Source organism: Thalassophryne amazonica, chromosome 4 (assembly GCF_902500255.1).
Source record: "Thalassophryne amazonica chromosome 4, fThaAma1.1, whole genome shotgun sequence".
Taxonomy (NCBI): Eukaryota; Metazoa; Chordata; class Actinopteri; order Batrachoidiformes; family Batrachoididae; genus Thalassophryne; species Thalassophryne amazonica.
Window position 1 is genome coordinate 20063367 of NC_047106.1, and position 24933 is coordinate 20088299.

Sequence of the window (24933 nt, forward strand, 5' to 3'; positions counted from 1 at the left end):
CAGACGTTTGTCACACAATTAATCCAGTGTGTAACCGTATATCCGTGCAAGAGGCCTGGCTGTTCTTTCACTATTCTGTTGATACTGATAATGAATAGAAGTGAGGAGTGGAAACACACGGTCTGTGGCTGCCATATTTGATCAATAGCAGCATGACTCTAGGTGTGAAGCAATACATAAATTTATACTATAATTTGCGAAACATTTGTGGATGTGTTCTCGTCCAATGGGCTGTAGCCAATTTCCACCAAACTTTCAGTGTGCATGGAAGTTGACCCCAGAATTACCCTTCAGGGGTTTGTTTTTATTATGAATTTAAAATGTGATATTTTACCAATATGCTTATAGACCACTAGGGGTCACTCACGGTCCATGCACCATTCTTTGAGAGAGGGCGCTCTGCTCCAGCCAGGTAGTTTTGCCACTTTCCACTAAACTTGATATGCTGAGAGTCGGACCCAGATTTACCCTTAAAGGTTTTGTCTTGGCAAAGGTAGTCTGTATTGGGGTCGAAGGTCAAAATTCAACTTTTTCACTGACAGATTTGCATCAAATTTGGTGCTAGAGCTGCAATTAATAACGGATTAGTAAGCAATTATTAATCTACAGTTAACTATTTTGATTATCAATCAGTCATTTGGGTTTTAATCTATATTCTCTGATCTGATCCTCTTTAATGTGAACACTCAAGTTTGTATTACTGGTTTCTTTGCTCCCACACAAACAGGTGAGCTCCATTAACTCGTGCAAGTTGGGGTCCACAAAATCGGACCCTGAGTTTTCTGAAACCGTGAGTTAATGAAGTTGACCAAAATATATACAGTATATTATACTATAGTCAAAATTTTGGCGTCCACAAATTTACCACGAGTAAAGCCGAATTGCGACTTATGCATCTGCGAGTTGACGGGGTTCACCTGTATATCTTGGTTGTGGACAAATCAAAACATTTGAAGACATGTTGGACTACGGAAAACATTAATCAACATTTTTCACCATTTTCTGACATTTTATGTGCTTAACAACAAATCGATTAATCGGGTGACTATTTTCTCAATCGTTTATGAAAATGGATTGTAGCAGCTGTACCTGTCACACACAGGGTGACTTCTGGAATTGCCCAGTAAGGTCAGATTTGACAGAGGTGATCTCTGTTTTCCTGTTTGTTGGCCTCCATCTGAGACCAATCATTTAGGTGGAGGTCAAGGTCACTGGGGTCAAGTGTCAGATTGCTGTAGCATTTGCTGTCTTCATGCCTTCAGGTACCATTATAATAATAATAATAACTGGGCTAAGTCACAGCGTGTTTGTTGTGTGATTTCTGTTTTTGGTACAACCTATTGTGTCACATCTGTATTTTTTGGCTTAACTATATGTAGCCTTTAGTTCTGCACAATGAAAAGTTGTGTTGGAGAACAATGCTGTTGGAGTGTGCGTGTCTCCTGTTGTTTTTGTGAGGACCTGTGCACGTCACCCGGAGAGCTTTTGTGTTTTTCATCGGTCACAGCTGTACGGCCTTTTGCAGATTCCTCATGTATGAATGAGGTAATGCCACGGCATGTGGAAGCTCTGGGATTTATTAGTAGTAGGACTGACTATGAATGCGCCAGTGAGGGGTGACTAGTGTAATGTTGCCAGTTCTTACAACTCACACCGAAGGGAATTTTTGTCTTTCAACATGCTGAAGTCCATTTGATGGTTTGTGGCTAATGGGAGTTGTTGTTGTAACAAGGCAGAACTAAACCTTCACTGATTTCATATCCTCTGTTGCGCTGAAAAGCAGCCAAATCACCATGCAAACTCAGTTCAAGATGCAGTAAATTAATGTAGAGGCCAAGGGAAGGATCCAAGCTTGTTAGAATAATCTGTCAACAGCTCATGTGAGAACGTGTCAGATTACAAATGGCCAGTTTCCTCAAAGTAAAACCTGTAAGTGTGTCTCTATGCTGACAATATCTACAGCAAATAATGACCTCACAGGCTCAGCTGTTAATCTGTAATGGACCTTGAGCTGTTCAAAGGAGTATTGTTATATCCTGCAGTCTTCAGGGGGGAAAAAAAATCCTGTTCACTTCACTCAAATTTAAACGTCATTGGATAAATAAGGATGCTGCATGATCAAGGTTGTTCTGTTGTTCATCACTTACGTTTCCACTAAAGTCATAGGTCATAAAGATCAGTTATGACAATATTCAGGCTGCAACTACAGTCCTTTTATCGAATGAAATTGGATATATTTGCACAGTGTTGTACTGGGCAGTACCAGATATTAGACTTTCCATGTGACTTTTTGTATTTAGTTTGTTCCCATGTTTCACGTGATCTTCAGATGTAACGGTAAACGTACAAAGACACAGATTTGTTATAAATGAGGTTTGCAGTTTGATAATAGTCTTTTACATAACTATAGAAAGTGCAGTGATGGATAGACCAAAACACTTTCAAATTAAAACACGGATTTAAAACACCTGCATCAATTCAACTGCAGATAGTTACAGAAAAAAATGAAACCTCTTGCAGTCACAGAACACATATAACCTACAGCACGTGCAACAGTTTGAAATTCACACAACGCAACCAAAAACCCAGATGTGTGGCAAAGTTTTACAACACAACAGAAGCATGAACAACACAAAAAGATTTTTATCCAGACGTCTGTGCATCATCACAGCAACTATTATCTTTATTTCTCCCTGGTTGGCAGAGCTTAGTAAGTCTGTTCATTGAGGACTGTGCTCTTCTTTTAGCATTTTAGTATTTTCATTTTTGATTCATTAAAGAGTAGGAGTCTAAGTTAAAATCCTCTGGGCAGAAAGTGATGCAGAATTGATGCAGGTGTGTTGTATGTTTTTATTTTTTTGTATTTACATTTTCTGCATTAGGTTGTGTCGTCTTAATTTGTAGGTGCTGTAGCCTGTCTTGGCCACTGTACAAAAAGTTTTTTGTTTGTTTGTTTTACATATTTGTTGGGGGGGAGGGAGGCAGCACGGTGTCTTAGGCTAGTGGTTAGCACTGATGCTAACCACAGGTCATGGAATCGATTCCCACCTGTGGCCTTTCTGTGTGGACTTTGCATGTTCTTCCTGTGTTTGCGTTGGTTGCCTCCGGGTGCTCCAGCTTGAATGAATGAATGAATTTATTCGGCACACGCACAAACTCAACAACAACAAAAAACCTCCTATAAAACAATTTCACAATATTGTGCAGCCGAAAGGGTGTAGGCACAAGCAAAAGCTTATAAACACCCACAATTTCAATTCAGTTTCAATTTATTCAGTTTATAAAAGCGCCAAATCACAACATCACCAAGGCATTTCAGACAAAATGGTTCAGACAGTTTAAAATGAATTAAAAACACAATTAAAAGCAAAAAATTAAAAGAATAAAATTTAAAAAGAATTTTTAAAAAGCAGAATGACACTCTATATTAACCAAAGCACTGATAGAAAAATGTGTCTTCAGTCTTGACTTGAAGGTCTCCACAGTATCGGACTGTCTTTTCGACACTGGGAGACCATTCCACAATACTGGGAAACAATAAGAAAAGGCCCTTTGACTGACAGACTTTTTCATTACCCTCGGGGCACAAAGCAGTCCTGCATCAGATGAGCGCAAAGCCCAGGACGGTACATAGGGTTTAATCAGATCAGCTAAGTAGGTCGGTGCCAGTCCATGAACAGCTTTATAGGCTAATAACAAAACCTTAGTCTGATCTCACAGAGACAGGTAACCAATGGAGGGATGCCAGAACAGGTGTAATTTGGTCAAACTTTCTGCTCTGTGTCAAAAGTCTTGCAGCAGCATTCTGAACTACGTTTAGACCCCTGTTACCATTTAAAAATAAAATATGCTCTGGCTTCTTCCACAACCAAAAACATGCAGGTTAGGTGAATTGGAAACTTTGAATTGTCCGTAGGTGTGCGTGCAGGAGTGAATGTCTTTGTTTGTCTATATGTAACCTTGAGACAGACTGGCATCCTATCCAGGGGCCTGTTCCATAAAACAGGATTACCCAATAAGCCAGGTTTATTTAATTCGTCTGGCTTATTTTCCAGTGCATCCGGTTCCATAAAGCAATCTCAACATAGTTCAAACTAAGTTACCACAGCAACATATGCTAGCAAACTGACCTGGTCCAGACCAGGCTAATTGTCAGGCTTAGCCTGAGTTGCTGCTTAAACATACCTGTCTTTGGGAAATAGCAGAGAGGGAGGTATTTTTGCCATAAACTTATCATGAATGTGCAACCCACCCTTGAGCCCCGTGGAGTGCCGTGCATTTTTTCCTTTCTTTCTTATTAGTTAATTAATCCAAATTAATTCATTTCTTTATTGCACAGTATGTAAAACAAACAAAAAAAAATGTCCAGTAGAGCTAAATGCCACTCTTTGCAGCTTTGAGTTCATCTTTTGTACGTTTGAAGTCACTGGCCTTGCAATCTGTGTTGAGTTTGAATCAAAATCAGAATCAAATTTATTGCCAAGTAAGTTTGCACATACAAGGAATTTTCTTATCACGGGTCACTTTAGACAGTGTACTTTGGTTTTAATTGCACTCCTCCCACTGCACTGTTTTTTCTGTTTCTCTGTTTTTCTGTTGCACACAGCCCTTCATATTTCATATTTCTTTTTTTTATCTTAGATTTTATCTTATTTTGACACATATGTTATATTTTATCTTAGCATTTTATCTCTTCTTAATGTTGCACCATTGTACTGAAGCAAATTCCTAGTCTGTGAATCCTGTTCACTGGCAATGGCAATAAACTTCTGATTCTGATTCTGAATTTGCTCTGGGGTTATTGGAGCAATAAGAAAAGAAAAGAAAAACACTTCGATAAATAAAAGAGTCACATAGACAAAACCATATTCACTGTTAAATAAATAAAATGTAATGGGATACCAATGCACACACCTAAACGTGAACAATTACTGGCCACCACTTCAAGTTGGACCAATACAATGCATATTGGGTAAAATGTACTGATAAATAAATGTATCCTTATTCTGCAGATTGCAATGCTTTATGCTACTGCTGTGGTGAACATCTTGAAGTTTTAGTTCTTGTTAAAATTATGTCCGTAGGTGTTTTTGACGTCTAAATTATGAAACATGACACCATAAGTGAGTGGTTGGGTTGGAGTATGGGCTTCAAAAAGCCGAGCTTCGTGCTGTTGGTGTGCAGGCTCCAGCCTCCCTGTGACCCTTGATCAGAGAAAGTGGGTATAAAAGATGTATGAATGGTTGGGGGAGGTGGGGAGCATTATTTGATATGCTTTTAATATCTGACATGCGTTAAAAGTTATTGAACAGTGAGAACAAATCTTTTTAATATGAATTTCTTTTAAAATGTGTATCATCACTCTTAACACCTGTCTGTTAGTGCTTTACTATGCGGCTGCATGCGTCAGCGCGGATACTTCTCAGCATCAACATAAGATTTACATCTCAGCACATCATCTCACATCATTGTTTCTGCAGAAGCGATCATTGTAGCTCTCTGCTTATTTTCTTTGTGAAATCCCAGCACTCAATCTTGCATCATCATTTTCTATGATGGACAATTGCAACATTCGGTATGTTGATTTTTGCAGATGGTCTCGCTTGATGCTCTGAACCACATCATTTTGTGAGCACAGATTGAGATTCCAGAGTCGGGATGGCGTGGTAAAGCTGTTAGCAGTGGTACACACTGATGTTTGCTTTTGAGGGACTTCCAGACCGATGTTGTCAGGAGACTCTGGGTTGTCCACTCCGCGGGACAGACTGTCTGACTTCTAGTAACAAGGAAAAAAACAGAACCTGACCTGTGTGCTTCTTAAACTTCATAATCCAATACAACTATAAATACTCAGAGTTGAGACGAGAGCAGATATCTGAGATTAGATGATCTGATTCTGTCCAGGTTTATAATCTGCACCGAATAAATATTTGTTCTATTTTAAAATCAACACTAATAATCATGTTTAATTGCTGCTTTTTGTTGTCTGTATATATTATTGCTTTTCAGTTACATTTTTATGGTACTGTTGATGTCCGGTTGTTGATGTAAAGCACTTTGAATTTTATTTACTTGAACTGAAAGTAGGACACAAATATTATCATTATATAGTGGTTATACAAAGTAATTTTTCCAGATTTAAGTTGGAAATAAATGAAAATGTGGGTTTTTCCGCTCCTTTTTACAACAGTCTCATCTTTTCCTCCTGACAGATGAAGCTGTGGAACAAGTACAAGGTAACCAGTATCCCTTCCCTGGTGTTTGTGGATGCGGCTACGGGGAAGGTGGTGTGTCGAAATGGTTTACTGGTGGTCAGAGATGATCCCAAAGGTAAGGCTGGCGGTTTCCCCAGACACACAAATCAACACACGGTGGTTTATATTCTTCCCCAATGTCTAACTGAGTTTAATCTTCATTTTCCACATGAATAAATGTACATTAAGCATCTAACTTTAAAAATGTCACATTCTTTCAGATAACAAAGGCACATTTAAGTATACATACTGTCCAGAACACACTGAGGGTGAAATGAAAAATTGTACTTAATTGGGGAAATAACTGATAATTGTGTTTTGTCTAATCACGTGATTTATTGAGCAAATGTGGCAAGTTTTGGCTGTAGCTTCCTAGCAGTGAACTCAGAATGTCATATTTTTAACATTACTTGTAGGTCACAGTTTAGTTGCCCCAGATAAAAAACAAAATGCGGTGTCCACATTCTGCCAACATTCCACTACAGTGTTCACAGCTTAGTTTTGTAATGTTTGTTTGCAATGTTGTATTCATGTTAACGAAATGTGCACAAGAACATGTAAGGCTAAGTAAAATAATATTGGTGCAAATCCAGTAGTAGTCCAGTTCAGTATGGTTATACCATATATACAGTGACTTTAGTTTGTAGTCCTTGATCACTATAATTTCAGGCTTCGATAACCTTTTGTCTTGCCACTCAGGTTGTTTGCATTCAATTGGGGTTATAATAATGTCGCAGAAGAGTTATGTCACAGTGCTGTAGCAGAGTTCTTGGTTCATTACCCTACAGTCCATCACAATGGCTACAGATGACAGAGAGAAAGCGACTATTTGCCATTCATTTTCAATCAGGCATTTTGCAGCGACAAGAGATAACGTTCGCTATGCCAACAGCGAGGTGGGGCCAAAATAGACAAATAGACTGTGAGTTAGAGTAAAAGGCCGCGTGACATCACCTGCCTGCTCAGAACAAAAACAAAATAAACCAAGATTGTGGAAAATACACAGACACAGCTGTTTTTCTGTATAAATATGTTTTGCATTTTTCTCATACATTTTGTAAATGTTACTGAGAAATAAACATTTGTAAACCTAAAAATGGTTTTGTAACCAGGTAATACCCCTGAAAGGATTTACAAGATGTGTTACGGAGATATATATATATATATACAAACCTCTGGCAAAAATTATGGAATCACCGGCCTCGGAAGATGTTCATTCAGTTGTTTAATTTTGTAGAAAAAAAGCAGATCACAGACATGACACAAAACTAAAGTCATTTCAAATGGCAACTTTCTGGCTTTAAGAAACACTATAAGAAATCAGGAAAAAAAAAAATTGTGGCAGTCAGTAACGGTTACTTTTTTAGACCAAGCAGAGGGAAAAAAATATGGAATCACTCAATTCTGAGGAAAAAATTATGGAATCATGAAAAACAAAAGAACGCTCCAACACATCACTAGTATTTTGTTGCACCACCTCTGGCTTTTATAACAGCTTGCAGTCTCTGAGGCATGGACTTAATGAGTGACAAACAGTACTCTTCATCAATCTGGCTCCAACTTTCTCTGATTGCTGTTGCCAGGTTGGAGCCTTGTCATGGACCATTTTCTTCAACTTCCACCAAAGATTTTCAATTGGATTAAGATCTGAACTATTTGCAGGCCATGACATTGACCCTATGTGTCTTTTTGCAAGGAATGTTTTCACAGTTTTTGCTCTATGGCAAGATGTATTATCTTGAAAAATGATTTCATCATCCCCAAACATCTTTTCAATTGATGGGATAAGAAAAGTGTCCAAAATATCAACGTAAACTTGTGCAACTATGTGCACTGTTTTTCCACCCATTTGTGTTGATGCTGCCATAATCATCATGGTGCTGCATGAATATTATAACGTCCGTGTCTTGCTCCCTCGTCTGCAAATCTGATGTCCGTAAATAACAAGTGGTTAGTGTGCGTGGTTTCAGCGCGGAAGGTTCCAGGTTCAAACCTCACCTCTGCCACATTTCTCTATATAACGTGGAGTTGCATTAGGAACGGCATCCGGCGTAAAACTTGTGCCAGTTCAACATGTAGATCCCCCTCGGATCTGCTGTGGCGACTCCGAATGAAAACAAGGGAGCAGCCAAAGGACATACTTTTTTTTTTTTTTTCTTTTTTTTTTAAATTGGAGATGTGGAGTTAACAAGACTGGGCTCGTGTTGCATCCCTGTACAGATGACTTAGTGAGTGCAAAGATCTTGACATTTTGAAACAATCCTGCTCATATCCTGTTGGGTCCGACTGAAAAGTCCCATTTGTCACACGAGGAGGAATGATGTGGCATAGCGGTGAAAAAGAATGGATTTTACATTAACACTGTGACAGATTTCCTCTCTGACTTAAAAAAAAAAAAAATCCTTCTATGATTAATTAAATGCTCTGCCAAACGCAGTGTTTGCAGAGAAGAAATTAATCTGTCCCTTAGTTGTAAACATGAGCACTGCTGCATAACTCTCCCGAGGCTCTGTGTTTATATGTTATGTTTTCCAGATGTTCTGTCTCTGCTCCTTTTTGCACTTCAACCTAAAATTTAGTTGTTTTAATTTAATGGTTTTAATGACTGAACTTTCCCTGCAAGTCCTGTGGAACGCAAGTCATTAGACTCTGTGGGGTGGGGGGGTGGGGGGGGGGTTGTGTAACAGGAAGACAGGGGATGTGAAGGAGAGGAACAGTAGCAGCCAGTAAGCCAGTAGTGAGCAGTATTTTTGATATTTAAATTTGTATTTACATTTTGCAAATTGTTTTTTACTTCTACTTTTTATATTCTGTGTGCTTCTTTCCCTGTGTGCTGCTATACAATGTTGCTGGAGCTTCAATTTCCCTGAGGGAGTCTTCCCAAGGGATTAATAAAGTTCTGTTTTATCTAATCTAAAACATCCCATCTTGCGGTGTTTTAGAAAATAAAATGCAATTGTTTGCCCCATTTTTTTTTATACAGATTCACCTCAAAAATTGTATCTATTCCACATTTTTCTTAAGAGTCCTAAAACTTTGCTTGAGTGAAACAGTTTGCTGTATTTTGCAGTGATAAAATAAAAATTGAAAAAATGTTTTAGGTTCTGTTGCAATCTAATTGTACCAAAATGATTACAATCTATTCTGGGAAAGGTAAAACCTTTTCCCTTTATGTTATGAAAGTCTGGATCTTTCTAAATCAAACAATATACTTTACAAATGTTTTCTGCACATTCAACCCTTTCTGACCTGTGGGGTTTTTCTGTTTTTGTTTTGCAAATTTTGCCTAAATTGTGCTGACATAAATAGAATTTTTAGTCTCCGTGTAATAAAGGTCTTTTTTTTTTTCTTTTTTTTTTTTACGTATCATAAATGTGTTTTTCTTTAAGTCAGCTGATGGAAAACATTTTGATATTTCAGTAAAATTAGTTGACTTCAAGTTTAGACTTTCTCAGGTTTAGCAGTGATGAAAAATGTTAACATGTTTAGGTGAAAAAGGAGGTTTCTTTCTATCACAGTGGTTATTCTAGGTTCAGTATAAATTGGCTCTTTGAATTAACTTTGGTGATGCTGCTAAATATTTATGCTAATTGCAGAATGAGTTTGAATTAATGCAACAGGGATAAAAAAAAAAACTCATGGGCACAATTCGACATGTCTGGCGTGTGTGTGTGTGTGTGTTGATCACAGTATTGTCACTGTTACTAATCAGCTGAGTTGCAGCTGCCGCGGTTACAGGAGAAGGGCAGTAAGCCTTTGCTGTGCACTGAGGTTGGTATGGTTTGGGTGACTGGTTTAGAACCCGGCACCTTTCTCTGTGGTTGAAAAGCCTGATTTGAGTGGTGGCAAAATCGTCGCAGCATAAAGATGGAGTGCACTTTCACAATCAGGGCTATGATAAAAGGCTGTGCAGGTGCAGCACTGGCGTGTCATTGCTGCCTAATGAAGCCCTCGACAGCCGTGCGCTCGCAAAGAGGCCATTATGAACTCATCTTATTTATGATTACACCCCTCCCCCCCCCCCCTTTTTTTTTAATTGAGCTCCACCAAATGGACCTCTAGAGCTGCACGAGAACAATGAGTACACTTTGAAAAAGAAACGAGTGGCTGAAGTATTTGACTTTTCATTTGGTGGAGTGGCATGATGACCATTCAGTAAACCAGCACTCAGAGTGCATTCCTCTGCTGTCGCAGTGTTATTAAGTAGGACGCATCATGAACACTTGGGGTTGTTTGTTTGCTTTTTTAATGAAAGTGGCTACTGCCACAGAACTGTGTCAATAGGAGCTCAATTTGTCAGTTGACACAGAGCCAATCATATTCCACATTACATCGGGCATAGACTGTAACCAATCCCACTCTGGTTACTCCACTGCCACAGTATTGGGTCAATAAGTGGTGCATGCCACAGTGTGTCAATTCCAGAAGTGGATTTATGAATGAATGTTATAAAAGGGAACCTATTCTCCATTCTCAGCCTATTCTCAAACTCGGACATGGGTAAGAAGTCAATAACAGACAGAACAGCAGAACGATTTATGTAACAGAGTCACTCATTGGCACAGAAGAAATGGCAGCATCTGATTGGTGCTGTCAGTAGACAAAAAGTTACATTCATGACAATACTTTGGCAGTAGCCACTTCCTTTTTTCATTGCATGTTTGTAACTCAGTTTATTAAAATGGATTGTGTATAATTCAAGCTTCATACCTTCGGTTTTTCCGTGTTTATATGGGGGGCGGGTTCGAAGAGGAAAATTATGATTATGACTGATTGAAAATTACAAGACAAATGTTTACGCAGCTGCTAATGGTGCTAACATACAAATACAAAGTGGCACACCCACTTGTCTGTTAATGCAATTGGGCAGCGCAGTCTCGTTTTTGGGGGCGAGCACTAAAGGGGTAAAATATGACGCATATGACGTAATTTCTTTACTTCCGAGGTACAAACCACAGCATTTTCAGTGAGTTTTTGGGCAAATTACGCACAAAGTGAAAATGCAGCAAAAAAGTGACGATGCGGTGGGAAAGTGGACATGTGTTGCAGTTTGTTTATGATCCGGCGCACAAACGTGTCGAGGCGGTTTTGCAGGGAAGAGACCGGAGCTACTCTGGTTAGCTGTGTAGGCTAACACTTACTGACACGACATCTCCCACCTCCTCACCTTTTCTTTTCCACCGGGAACCGACAAAAAAAAAAAAAACCTTTCGCAACTGCTTTGGTGAATGCAGCCGAAAACAAAACTGTACACTGTTTATCCATGTGAAGTTACATTGTATATATTTTAAATGGAGGTCCCCGTAAGTGGTCAAATCCCGTGATAGTTCACAGAGGGTTCAAACGAGACTATGGTCTCCTATTATCAGCACAGCAAGCCACATTTCAGACGTTTCTTTTAAAAATGCTCAGAAAAAACAAACGCTGTAGAATCTGTAGTGGCTACTCCCTTGCTTAACAGAGGCTGCTGCTAACGGCAACCGTTTGCACCCAACACATGCACGAATATCAGTGCAAAACAGAATGCGGCAAAGCTATTTTTCCCCCCTTATGTTATTTGCCTAATCCATTGGAAGCCAAAATTGTAAATGAAATCTAAATTCGATTAAATCGCCATGCTTAGAATGGTGTCAACAATATAGACCTGCCAGTTCTATCACAATATGATTTTATTGTGAAGTACATTCAGGAAGTGATTTTTTTTTTGTTTGTTTATTTTTGTAGTGTATGAGCAGAATATCATTAGGGTTGTGGGGCGTGGGGGAGGACAATTCTTACAGTTTCACCTTTCTCAAAAATGTTCTCTTAAATAAACTAGCAGAAGTGGTGAAAACATTCCTTCACTGGAGGAGATAAGAATTCATGGGAGTGATGATCAAACTTTCTTTGTAGTCCACTTCCTTGACGTATGTTTCCTCCCTCCCTCTTCCCTTTCCACGTCCCCGTCCACTGTTTGACCCTCCTCAGGTCTGGAGTTCCCCTGGGGGCCGAAGCCATTTGCAGAGGTGGTGGCGGGGCCGCTGCTCAGAAACAACAGACAGACCACAGACAGCAGCTCGCTGGACGGACACTACGTGGGCGTGTACTTCTCAGCACACTGGGTGAGTGCAAGAACAAAGGAACAGATTTGGCTTGTTGGGGCCGCCATGTCTGTCAAAACAGAGGTGAGGTATCGTGAGGATGAGGGCAGAGCAGGAAGTGCAGGAGTCGATAAGAGTGTCCGTGTTTATATTAACGGCGGTGGACTGTTCCTGCACTTTTATCACCACCTCTGGACTTTTTTTTAAAGTCGTCATCCGTCACCACGCCCCGGTGACATCAGCCTATTGTCTCTGCTGGACCTCCTGATGGCTCACAAAGGCCATTTGAAAGCTTCATCACATTCCTGAGAACAGCAGTTCGAGATCCATTCTGCAGAACCCCCCACAGCTGTGCACCATTGGAAGGGCACAAAGCCCTTTTTATTTTATTCGTGTCCACTGCATTTCCAAACTTACTCATGCATATCTATCCAAACATGAAATCTCAGCATCTAGCTGTGACGTGTGTGTATAAGAATTCAGACGCAAACCCCGTCCCTGCAAGATGAATCTCCGCTACGGTCCTGCTCAGCATTATTAAAATAGGGGGTTTTCACAATATCTGAGCTATAGGATGATCTTTATTCCACTAACTAAATACACATTTTTCAGGGTCAGTAGTGCAAACATCACAAAAAACACAGGGCTTAATTTGAGGGGGAGCAATCCGGAGCACGCTCCGGAACCTCGGACGCGCGCTCCGGAACCTCTGACGTTGGCTCCACCAGCTATTTATACTGGATCCGGTGATCCGCCACCTCTCTTGACTAACAAAATATAAAAAATAAAAAAAAATCACCGCAATTGCTCTCACTGCCACTCATACCGCCCTGTCTGCTGTGCGGAATTGCACCAAATCTGGCAACAGGCCCAGAGGCTATGCTCGCTGTTTTGATCCGGATGTTGACCGCAGCCGCAGAGCTCCGTGGCCACCGAGAGAGGACTTGGATTCTTTGCGGGTCCCGCATCCGTACCCCCGGAGGCAGTGAGCGAAGGGAGAGCCGCGCATTGTGTTCTGCGTGTGTCTGTTTATAATGTTCTCGCACAGAAGAAAAAAGAGTGTTTACACAGGAGAGAAAAGTGAGAAAATGTGATGGATTTCGTTTATCGCGGTTTATTTTTAGAACGTAACTCCTGCGATAAACAAGGGATCACTGTACATCATTAAACAGGAATTTGTACTCTATCTGGATTTAGTGTGACTAGTGTTATTAGGCCTACAATACATGCCCAGTTTATTTTCGGTGTGGCGCACAGCGTTGTTCGCAAGCCCCCCCCCCCCCCGCACTTCTTTTTTTTTTTTTCTGCACCGGAGCCACCCATCCTCTGCCCTCCGGGACCTCCCACTTTACAAATTAAGCACTGAAAAAACATATATGTAGTCATCCACACTCAAACGCCCACGATGGTTACACATGCATGTAGCTTTGCCTACATGTTGCTGCCCAGGTCATTACTGTTAAAGATGCTGTTAAAGTTGTCAAAGCTCAACTTGTGGATTCTCTGCTTCAAAATTAAAATGAACTACCTGTATACTTTTAATAGCTTTTGTTTTCTGTGTTTTTGCTGTTTTCTTGTACAGTTTTTTCCTATTACTATTTTAGGGTTTGTTTGTTTTTTTTCTGTATTTTAGTCTTTTTTTTCCTGTTTTTGTTTTTATAGGACCACAATGGAAATAGGTCTTGGACTTATTTATCATCATCAGACTGTCAAATGCATTGTTTTTACATTTTTCTTTAAAGTTCATATTGAATTTTAAATTGATCTATGTAAATTTTTGCAGTTGGCACCAAGGTTTGGCATCACCCTTGTGCAGCGCGTTGGGGTAACTACTGTTGGGATTTAATGTTGTATAAATAAATTGAACAGTGCTTTATTGTAGTTGTTCAACTTTGGACAGTTTATTAAAATATTAAATATTTGTATTTATTTCTTGGCATACTATAAAACCTGTCACAATCAGGGCTTCTTACAATGCTGTCAGAACTTTTCCCAAACATGAATAGTGTACTTGTCTGTGGTAACCATGGATAAAATGTGTCAACTGGAAAAGCAAAGAGAACATTTCTTCTAAATCTGGCACAGTAGAGAGAAAGAGAGTCAAATTGGTCTGATTGTATTCCTTCCCAGTGATGCCTTGACAATGTGATGCCATACCTTCATTAACCCCAACACAAACTTCATTTTAAAGAGGGCATGGGATACCGTTTTGTAGCACTAATAGAGTGCTGAAAGTGTCTCCAAGATGGATATTAAAGTGTATATCAGAGGCACAGCACACGTAGGATGGTTTGGAGAAAGTTGCAGAGGTGAGACTGAGATCATTTATTGGACATGTGCAGAGGGACCCAGGGTATATAGGGAGAATGATACCGAGGATGGAGCCACCAGGCAGAAGCAAAGCAGAATTATCGAACCTTACTAGATTGTTTGCACATTTCTGCATCTTTCAGTGACAATGCAGTTTTCTACAATAACAATCATTTGGGGAATTAGAAGTAGTCTCATGTATTACACGTGAAGCTGCTCCTATTGGTTGTAAGACCTAAATGTTGCCAGACATGTGCAGCCCTATGTTTGGATATTCACATTACTGTAATATAAAACAAAGTGAATCCAAACCTTGGTTCAACGTTTTAGATCTTTAAGCACACAAACTATTCCTGTGCCAGCCACTTTAAATGGAAATGAGCTTCTGTTTGCCACGCCCCCGCTACCTATCTGAATGAAATGTCATAGTTGGTCATTTCTGCAAGTGTCACAACCATGCAGAGAACTGCTAATGGTGAAATTCAGCCTCCTACACACCTGTTTGGACTCTTTTTCATTAGACTCTGTATTTTTTTTATTTATTTTCTGCCCGGCTCTCTTAGTGCCCTCCATGTCGCAGTTTGACCAGAGTGTTGGTGGAATCCTATCGAACCATCAAAGAGTCCGGCCGCAAGTTTGAAATCGTGTTTGTCAGCGCTGACAGGTGACTTTCATATTATAGGCTTGGCCCTGTTTGTTGACGCACACGTGCCTCATAGTCATGAACGACTCGTCCTGTGTTGCTAGTTGGGAATGTTTGACTGTGATTTGTTGCGTTTGGACCTCTGCAGGTCGGAGGAATCCTTTAAGCAGTACTTCAGTGAGATGCCGTGGTTGGCAGTGCCGTATTCAGATGAGACTCGGCGATCACGACTCAACAGGCTCTATGGAATACAAGGTATTTTACAGCCTCCTCCTTCCGCACGTTACTTCTGATGGTTATGCTGAGAGAAAAAGTGATTTTTTTTTTGTTTTGTTTTTTTGCGCTCTGAATGTGCCACACACTGGAGCAGTGGTACAGCTGCTGACAGCTCTGCTGGGTGCAGGAATGAGAGCACAGATTGCCTGCAGCCTGAGAACATCTGAGATGATCAATTTTACTGCCTCATTTTTTAGTGGAGGGGCTGTGCCTCTCTGCATTTGCTAAGAGCTGGATCCTCTAAAAAGAATGTGAGGAATGCACCCAGGAAGATTGAACACTCCCCCCACCCCCGCGCAGTTGAGCCCCCGCCCTTCACGCCAGCCTCCACCTCTGCTGCCTTCACTACGCATTTGCAGACAGGAACTCTCACTTGCATATTTCAGATAAGACCATTAGGAATGGTGCAAGATCAGAACGACTATAGGGGCAATCGAGTAGGGTCATGCAAAAAATAAAATTTCTTTCTTGATAGTGAGGAAATCTGAAGTCAGAGCAGGCAGAGGTGGAGATGCATAAAATAAATAAATGTGTAAAAATGTCATAAAGCAATAATAAAGGGAAATAATCCTCACAGTTCACTGTATCAAACTTTTCTCCTCTCTCCAGGTATTCCAACCTTGATTTTGTTGGACACAGAAGGTCACATGATCACGCGACAGGGCCGTGTGGAGGTGCTGAATGACCCAGAGTGCCGACTCTTTCCCTGGCACCCTCGACCTGTGCTGGAACTCAATGAATCCAACGCTGTGCAGCTGCATGAGGGGCCCTGCCTCGTACTGTTTGTGGGTGAGGAGCTGTGGTTTTAGTTTGTTTAATGTGGACCAGGGACCAAAATGTTACCATGATGGTTTGCTTTCATGCAACAATATTGTTAAGTGGAACGAGGCATGTTGGACAAGTTACATGTGAGCACACGGCCCCCTCATTGGACAGACGTGCTGTGTTTATGTGATTTAAGTCTTATCCGGTAGTCTGTTGAGTAATGCTGTTAGCAGAACTATCGTTAGTCCTGTTGAATTCTTCACATTCACTTGAGTCCTGTTGAATTCTTCACATTCACTTGAGATAATTACATGACATCAATTGACAGCTCCAGGAGTATGCAGAAGAGCCACATTTGAACCTGACCCATAAGGATTTGTTTTGGGGGGGCTGATAGCCTACCAATACTTGGAAGTAAAAAGAAAAAAAAATTACAATACTAGTATATATGACAAACATTTAATTATCCAAGCTTATGGCTAGGAAACATAATTGAAGCTTCACATTTTACAGCTTAAACTTGAACAAAGATGACTATAAATATAATCAACAAACAACCTACGTGCGTCATGCTGCCTTTACTCTCATTGGCGTTTGACATGTTCAACATGCGCTCAGTCTTTGCATAAAATAGACTTATCTATTTTGCTCCACCTAGCTCGTGTCATAGCAGCTAGTTGTCTCTTGTCACTGTAAAACATCCAGTCTGATTGAAAATGAATGGGAGCGGGTCGCTTTGCCTCTATCTCTTGTAGCTAATGTGTCCAAGGGGTGATGGGAGTCCCGGCTGTGCTTGACAGCATTGACAACAATGCAGTCAGTCCACCCTCTGCTGGACAAACTATGTAATAGTCATGGCAATCCCTTAGTAGTGAGGAAGATTGTCTTTTGATGGTTTCCTGGACGGGATCGAAAAATCTACGGTCGATCAAGAGACGCCTATGAGTGGGTTTGTTTAACGTGGGAATGTCATTGCATGCCAACAAACACAAGGTCCTTGACAGATCCTTAGCCTGGTGCAACAGCTGGAAAATCCCAGACGATCCAGGTATGAGGACTTGCTACAGCCTTCATTCGCTTTCACAGCTGTTGGGTTACAAGCCTCCTCTGCCTGCTCTGCCGCAGAGGACTATTTGTTTCACCAGATACCGGTCAGTCGGTTCAGGGCTCCTGTTGGGTCTTCATGGTTAGCATAGCAGCCACTGGGCACACATGGTCTTCCATGTATCTACCCCCAAAAAGCAATCCCCTACTTGTCCATGTGTAACGACACGCACAAGAGGTTAAACCCTAACACCCATCATCATCATCGGCCTCCCTCCGTTTGAACAGACCATGGCACACACACCCTCCTGAAGCAGGTTCTCCGGTGACTGTATAGTCCAATTCTCGAGTGGCAATCCTTGCCGCAGCCCTCACAGATAAACATCCGAGTATGCTGAGCTGTTTGTGTTTTTGCTTTTCTCTCTTTTCCTTTCGCAGTCCTCCTCTGCCCTTCTCACCCCGGTTTTGATGGTGGACCTCCACAAGGTGCGGTTTAGGGCGACGTTCTCCCAAGACTCAATGTCAATATATGCTGCCCTGAGGTCTCTCTTACAGACGTCCTTGTATCGTAGATGTGGGCAGCCTTTTTGCCGGGTTCCATGCTCAAGCTGACCATACAGTAAGTCCTTTGGTATGCGGTCTTGGCCCATGCAGCGGACATGGCCTAGCCATCTCAGATGACGCTCAATGAGAATTGCGTACATAGTCCAAGATCCTGACCTCCTGAGGACCTCTGAGTTTTTGACCCTGTCCATCCAGGTAATGCCCAGGATCCTTTGTAGGCATCTCATGTGAAAAGCATTGAGTTTGGCTTCTTATACCACATAAGTTGTCCAACTCTCGCGTCCGTAAAGAAGAGTACCGAGGACGCAAGCCTCGTACACCCTGAGCTTTGTTTTGTATGGACAGAGTTTTGTTTTTCCATACTCTAAATTTTAGAGTTTGGACATTACAGAGGCCACTCTGCCGATTCTGGTGTTGATTTCTACGTCAAGGGACAGGTTGTGGGTGACCGTTGATCCAAGGTAGGTAAACCTGTCGACTACAAGAAGCCTGGAGCCGTTGACTGTTAAGAGGGGGACATGGAGCATTCTGGACCATAACCACAGTTTTCTTTATACTGATGGTTAGTGAGAACTCATGGCATGCACTTGAACAGCAGTCCAGGAGACACTGAAGGCCTTGTTCTGAATGGCTAGCCAGAACTGTGTCATCAGCGAAGAGAAGCTCCCTGAGGAGGACACGGATTGTCTTGGTTTTTGCACGTAGGCGAGCCAGGTTGAATAGCTTGCCATCGTGACGAGTATGGATGTAGACACTGTCAGTAGAGGACCGGAAGGCATAGCTCAAAAGTAGAGAAAAGAAGATACCAAAGAGCGTTGGAGTGAGCACACAGCCCTGTTTGACTCCGCTGAGGACTGGGAACGGCACTGACGTGTTTCCTTCAAAGCTGACTGTACTTCTCATGTTGTCCTGAGATGACCTGATTATACTCAGAAGCTTTGGTGAGCACCCAATCCTTTCAAGAATTCTACAACCCCTGGCAAAAATTATGGAGTCACCAGCCTCTGAGGATGTTCATTCAGTTGTTTAATTTTGTAGAAAAAAAGCAGATCAGACATGACACAAAACTAAAGTCATTTCAAATGGCAACTTTCTGGCTTTAAGAAACACTATAAGAAATCAGGAAAAATAATTGTGGCAGTCAGTAACAGTTACTTTTTTAGACCAAGCAGAGGGAAAAAATATGGAATCACTCAATTCTGAGGAAAAAAATTATGGAATCATGAAAAACAAAAGAACGCTCCAACACATCACTAGTATTTTGTTGCACCACCTCTGGCTTTTATAACAGCTTGCAGTCTCTGAGGCATGGACTTAATGAGTGACAAACAGTACTCTTCATCAATCTGGCTCCAACTTTCTCTGATTGCTGTTGCCAGATCAGCTTTGCAGGTTGGAGCCCTGTCATGGACCATTTTCTTCAACTTCCACCAAAGATTTTCAATTGGATTAAGATCCGGACTATTTGCAGGCCATGACATTGACCCTATGTGTCTTTTTGCAAGGAAATTTTCACAGTTTTTGCTCTATGGCAAGGTGCATTATCATCTTGAAAAATGATTTCATCATCCCCAAACATCCTTTCAATTGATGGGATAAGAAAAATGTCCAAAATATTAACGTAAACTTGTGCATTTATTGATGTAATGACAGCCATCTCCCCAGTGCCTTTACCTGACATGCAGCCCCATATCATCAATGACTGTGGAAATTTACATGTTCTGTTCAGGTAGTCATCTTTATAAATGTCATTGGAACGGCACCAAACAAAGGTTCCAGCATCATCACCTTGCCCAATGCAGATTCGAGATTCATCACTGAATATGACTTTCATCCAGTCATCCACAGTCCACGATTGCTTTTCCTTAGCCAATTGTAACCTTGTTTTTTTCTGTTTATGTGTTAATGATGGCTTTCGTTTAGCTTTTCTGTATGTAAATCCCATTTCCTTTAGGCGGTTTCTTACAGTTCGGTCACAGACGTTGACTCCAGTTTCCTCCCATTCGTTCCTCATTTGTTTTTGTTGTGCATTTTCGATTTTTGAGACATATTGCTTTACGTTTTCTGTCTTGACGCTTTGATGTCTTCCTTGGTCTACCAGTATGTTTGCCTTTAACAACCTTCCCATGTTGTTTGTATTTGGTCCAGAGTTTAGACACAGCTGACTGTGAATAACCAACATCTTTTGCAACATTGCGTGATGATTTACCCTCTTTTAGGAGTTTGATAATCCTCTCCTTTGTTTCAGTTGGCATCTCTTGCGTTGGAGCCATGATTCATGTCAGTCCACTTGGTGCAACAACTCTCCAAGGTGTGATCACTCCTTTTTAGATGCAGACTTACGAGCAGATCTGATTTGATGCAGGTGTTAGTTTGGGGATGAAAATTTACAGGGTGATTCCATAATTTATTCCTCTGAATTGAGTGATTCCATATTTTTTTTTCCCCTCTGCTTGGTCTAAAAAGTAACCGTTACTGACTGCCACAATTTTTTTTTTCCTGATTTCTTAGTGTTTCTTAAAGCCAGATAGTTGCCATTTGAAATGACTTTAGTTTTGTGTCATGTCTGTGATCTCCTTTTTTCTACAAAATTAAACTACTAAATGAACATCCTCCGAGGCCGGTGATTCCATAATTTTTGCCAGGGGTTGTAAACAAACCACTGTGACTGACCAGATCAAAGGTTTTAGTGAGATCAACAAAAGCCAGGAAGAGGGGTTGATTCTGCTCCCTGCACTTTTTCTGCAATTGCCTCACTGAGAAAACCATATCAATGGTAGAACGCCCAGCTCTGAAACCACATTGAGTCTCTGGATATACACGATTGATTAACACCTGCAGTCTGGACAGAACCACGCGGGCAAAAACCTTGCCAACAATGCTGAGGAGGGAGATGTCGCGATAGTTGCTGCAGACACTCCTATCCCCCTTGTTTTTGAAGAGTGTTACAATCTTAGCTCCTCTCTTGTCCTGAGATACCGAGCCCTCTTTCCAACACAGGCAGAGGAGGTCTTGGAGATGTGGAAGAGTGCTGGTTTCTCTTGTTTGATTACCTCTGGTGGAATGGCATCGTTTCCTGGAGCTTTTCCACAGGCAAGGGCATCAATAACTTTCTCTAGCTCTGCTACAGTAAGCACTGTGTCTAACTCCTCCAGGACTGACCGTGGTGGGATGCTGTTTATGGCCTCCTCGGACACTGTTCTCTGTAGAACACAGTTCCAGATAGTGCTCAACCCATCTGTCCATTTGTTTTTGGGGGTCAGTAATGGTTGTACCACTTTTGATTTCAGTGGGGCTGTTTTCTTTGTTTGGGCCAGTGGCCTGCTTGATGCCTTCATACATTGCTTTGACATTTCTGGTCAGAGATGCATGTTCAATTGAAGAACACAGTTGTAACCAGAAGTTGTTTGCACATTTCCTGGCTACCTCCTGGCATTTAGCCCTGCACGTCCTAAGAGAGAGCAGGTTTTGCTGGGTTGGATCTTCCTTCCACCTGATGAGTGCTTCTCTTTTAGACTAGGTTACAGGCTCCATGAGCTGGAGTTTGGCTTCAAACCAGTCCACGTTTCGCCTTTCCTTTCTCCCATAAGTGGTGATTGTTGACTTATGGATGGCAGTGCTAAGTTGCCACCAGCGTGATTCTGCAGAGACACCATCTTCTGTGAGCGGAAGGTTTCTAGTAAGGGAGATAAAATTGCTTGTGCAAGTTGGATCTGTCGTACAGGCAGTGTTAATTCCTTGGGAGACCCCTTGGCCTCGCATGATGGAATATCTTCCTTCCTTGGAGCACTATCTTGCTGATGACAAGTGAGTGATCAGAGTCACAGTCAGCACTATGGTAGCTATGTGCATTGTGCAAAGTTTGGAGGCATTTTCTTTTGGTTAAGAATAGGTCGAGTTGATGCCATTTGTGTGACCTGGGGTGCATCCAAAAAACTCTATGCGTTTCCTTATTTGGGAAGAAGGTATTGGTAATACATAGGTTCCTTGCACAACAAAGTTCTAGGAGTCTCTGGCCGTTTTCATTTATTTTGTCTACTCCATGATGGCCAATGCAGGCTGGCCATCATCATGCTTTGCACTGACCCTGGCATTAAAGTCTCCAAGAAGGTATACATCTTCTATTTGAGGTATTTGACTGATTATCTTGTCTAGCTCACTATAGAACCAGTCCTTGGTCTCAGTAGCGGAGCTAAGTGTACGGGCGTAGACGGATAGAAGTTTTAATGGACCATTGGTGTAGTTTAGATGAAGGCATAGCAGCCCTTCATTTCCACCTGTGGGTGGTACTACTGTGGGTAGGAGTGATGCCCTAACTGCAAAACCAACTCCATGTTCCCATCTGTCTTCTTTGTCTTTCCCTTTCCAAAAGAACGTGTACTAGCTCTCTTGCAATGAGCCATTTTCTGCAAGACTGGTCTCTTGGAGAGCAGCAATATCAACATTAAGTCTTGCAAGTTCAGCATCGATGATAGCTGTTTTAGGTTTGTCATCAATCTGTTGTAGGTCATCGGATAAACCAGTCAACAGGGTCCTAACATTCCAGCTTGCAATGCGAAGTGCTGGAGACTTCTTTGGTTTTTTGCTTGTGTTGTCGGGTGTGCCTTTTAACAGTCCGCTTTCAAGTGCGGGTGCTGCACTCTAAGCTCCTTACCCCCAAAGAAGCAGCAGGCCGTGGTGGATCGACACCTAATTGGCTGGTGGCTGCCCAGCTTAAGGGGGGGCGGTAGTTGATCAGTGGATTACGAAGACTCCTCCCACCAACGGAGTCAGCTCGTGGCGTCCGTCTCTACGCCACTTGAGATCAGATTTATAACCCATGTCTGCTGACTCCCATGTTGTGACTTTGGTACTGTACTTCTCAAAGATAGTGACCTCTCCATGGTGGCGCGAGAGCCTGGGCAAGTTTAAGGAGGTCCTGGGTTGCCAAAGCGACAGGACCCCCCTCTCGACCGCACCGGTGTGGTCCAGAGGAAAGGTAGGCAGTACGTCTCGCACCGGCTTGGTTGCAGGAGTTTCCGGAGAGATGAGCTAACAGCCTTACCTAACCACCTGTGGGGCTCCACTCCAAGTTTTCTGTCATGGTTGTTTCCCTTAGCCTTTGCACTATCCCTAGCACCCACAAGGCAGTGACACTATTTCACCGATAGTTGGGGGTTTGAAATCAGTGTTTACCTTCCCCTAGATGGACAACCTGACACGAACAAGAGGTTAAACCCTAACACCCACAAACTGTATAATAACACTATTTCCAACAGAATGTTTTTCTGCATTGTTTAATTTGGCAAAATAAGTTTCTATGTGGGCAAAAATACTGCAGATACCAGTATGGTTGTGAAAGCCTCATATCGGCTGACGTTATCAGCCAACTGATATAGTGTCTGTCGGCCGCTACATTTCAGTATCTCATGCAGTTTTAGATGTGGTCATTAATGTATTTTACATGACCTATGACCTCGACATGTTGCTAGAGGACGGCCCACTGTTTTTATCCACTAATTTTAATTGAAACTGCTCTTTGTGTTTTTGATATTGTCATGTATTCTAGACAGTACACTCTGATTACACCTTCGCCATTGGCCTGTGTATGACCTTGACATGTGTTACGAGAGGACAGTCTACTCATTTTATTCACAAAGTTTTATTGAAACTGCACTTTTTGAAGATATTGCCATATATTTTGGACAGTTGCCTCTGATTTGACCTTTGACCTATGTACTTGACGTGAGGTGCTCTACTGACTTCATCCACAGGTTTGATTGAAATCACTCTTTGCATATTCAATATATGACCATGTATTTTCAGTCACAACTTCTGATTTGTCCTTGACCTGTGACCTTGTTACAACATGTGTTGCGAGGGCAGTCTGAGTTTATCCACAAAGTTTGATTGAAACTGCTCTTTGTCCTGAGAACACATCATTGTGGACAGTCAGACATAGGCGTTACTTGATCCTCTTTCCGGTTAGTGCCGCGGCTAATGATGAATTCACATCTGGTTTAGTTATTTGGTCTGTCGGTTCAGTTTGCATTCTCGCCGAACATCGGTGTGAAAGCAGTCTTTTTGTATCTGCAGTCCAGCTCTAGATCAGGTCTTGTCTGAAGAGGCTGAGGGCAAACAAACCAGCATTTCCTGTGGACTGTATGCAGGGTCAGACTGGAAAAATCCACAGAAATCATTCCGTTGCTCGCTGTTGTCGCATAATGTAGCAGCTTGATCTGAGCCGACTTCTGAATGTTTCATCTGATCCAATTTTTTCCAACCTATACAAGCCAGACAGTGAGAATTATGTGATTTTATTTTATTTTTTTCTGGCACTTGTTAGCTCTAAGTATGAACGGTCTCACAAAAACTTCCCTGTTCAATCCCTTAATTAACAACCAACAGAACCTTTGTCCTCCAATCCGGCAACCACACACAAGGTTATTGCCCCAGTAACATTACGTAATAACTATTTTTGAAAAGACTGTGAACAAAACAGTATCAGAATAGTCGATCAACCACATCAAAATCTGACACCACTTTGGCATCTCTCTTATGTTTGACGTGAATCTGGCAACAAGACCGAGCCGTCTGAGCAGTTTCTTTCATCTTTCTCTAATCTGGCCATCACAGTGCCATTTACCTCCTCCCCTTTATTTCCCTTTCCACTCACATGTTTCTCCTCTCTGTTGGCTCCTTGGTATTTATTTGACCCCTCCTTTATCTCCGCTTCCTTTTCATAAATTTAACGTCTTTGTGTTTCTTTCCTCCTTCTGTCAGATGCAGAGGAAGAAGGAGAGTTGGAGCCAGCCAAGGAGCTAATTCAGCCAATTGCAGAGAAGCTCATGGCCAAGTATAAGGCCAAGGAGGAGGAGACGCCGCTGCTTTTCTTTGTGGCTGGAGAGGTGAGATAAGTCTTGTTTGTTTGGATTTTCATCCAGTTGTACGGTTAATCTGTGTATGCTTGTTCTGAACTTCAAAAAGTGCTTTTGTCATCAAATGTCATAAAGCACTT

The 24933-nt window shown here is 41.7% G+C and overlaps 1 protein-coding gene across 1 annotated transcript in view; it reads left to right on the forward strand.

Annotated features, from left to right (window-relative positions):
* The window catches only part of nxn (nucleoredoxin), a 174527-nt gene that overhangs the window by 138472 nt on the left and 11122 nt on the right, over positions 1–24933 (forward strand). Inside the window, exons 2-7 of the mRNA XM_034169174.1 lie at positions 6213–6330; positions 12222–12355; positions 15208–15308; positions 15436–15542; positions 16173–16352; positions 24699–24823. Of these exons, the coding sequence (XP_034025065.1) occupies positions 6213–6330; positions 12222–12355; positions 15208–15308; positions 15436–15542; positions 16173–16352; positions 24699–24823 (765 nt within the window). The remainder of the gene's footprint in view (positions 1–6212; positions 6331–12221; positions 12356–15207; positions 15309–15435; positions 15543–16172; positions 16353–24698; positions 24824–24933) is intronic.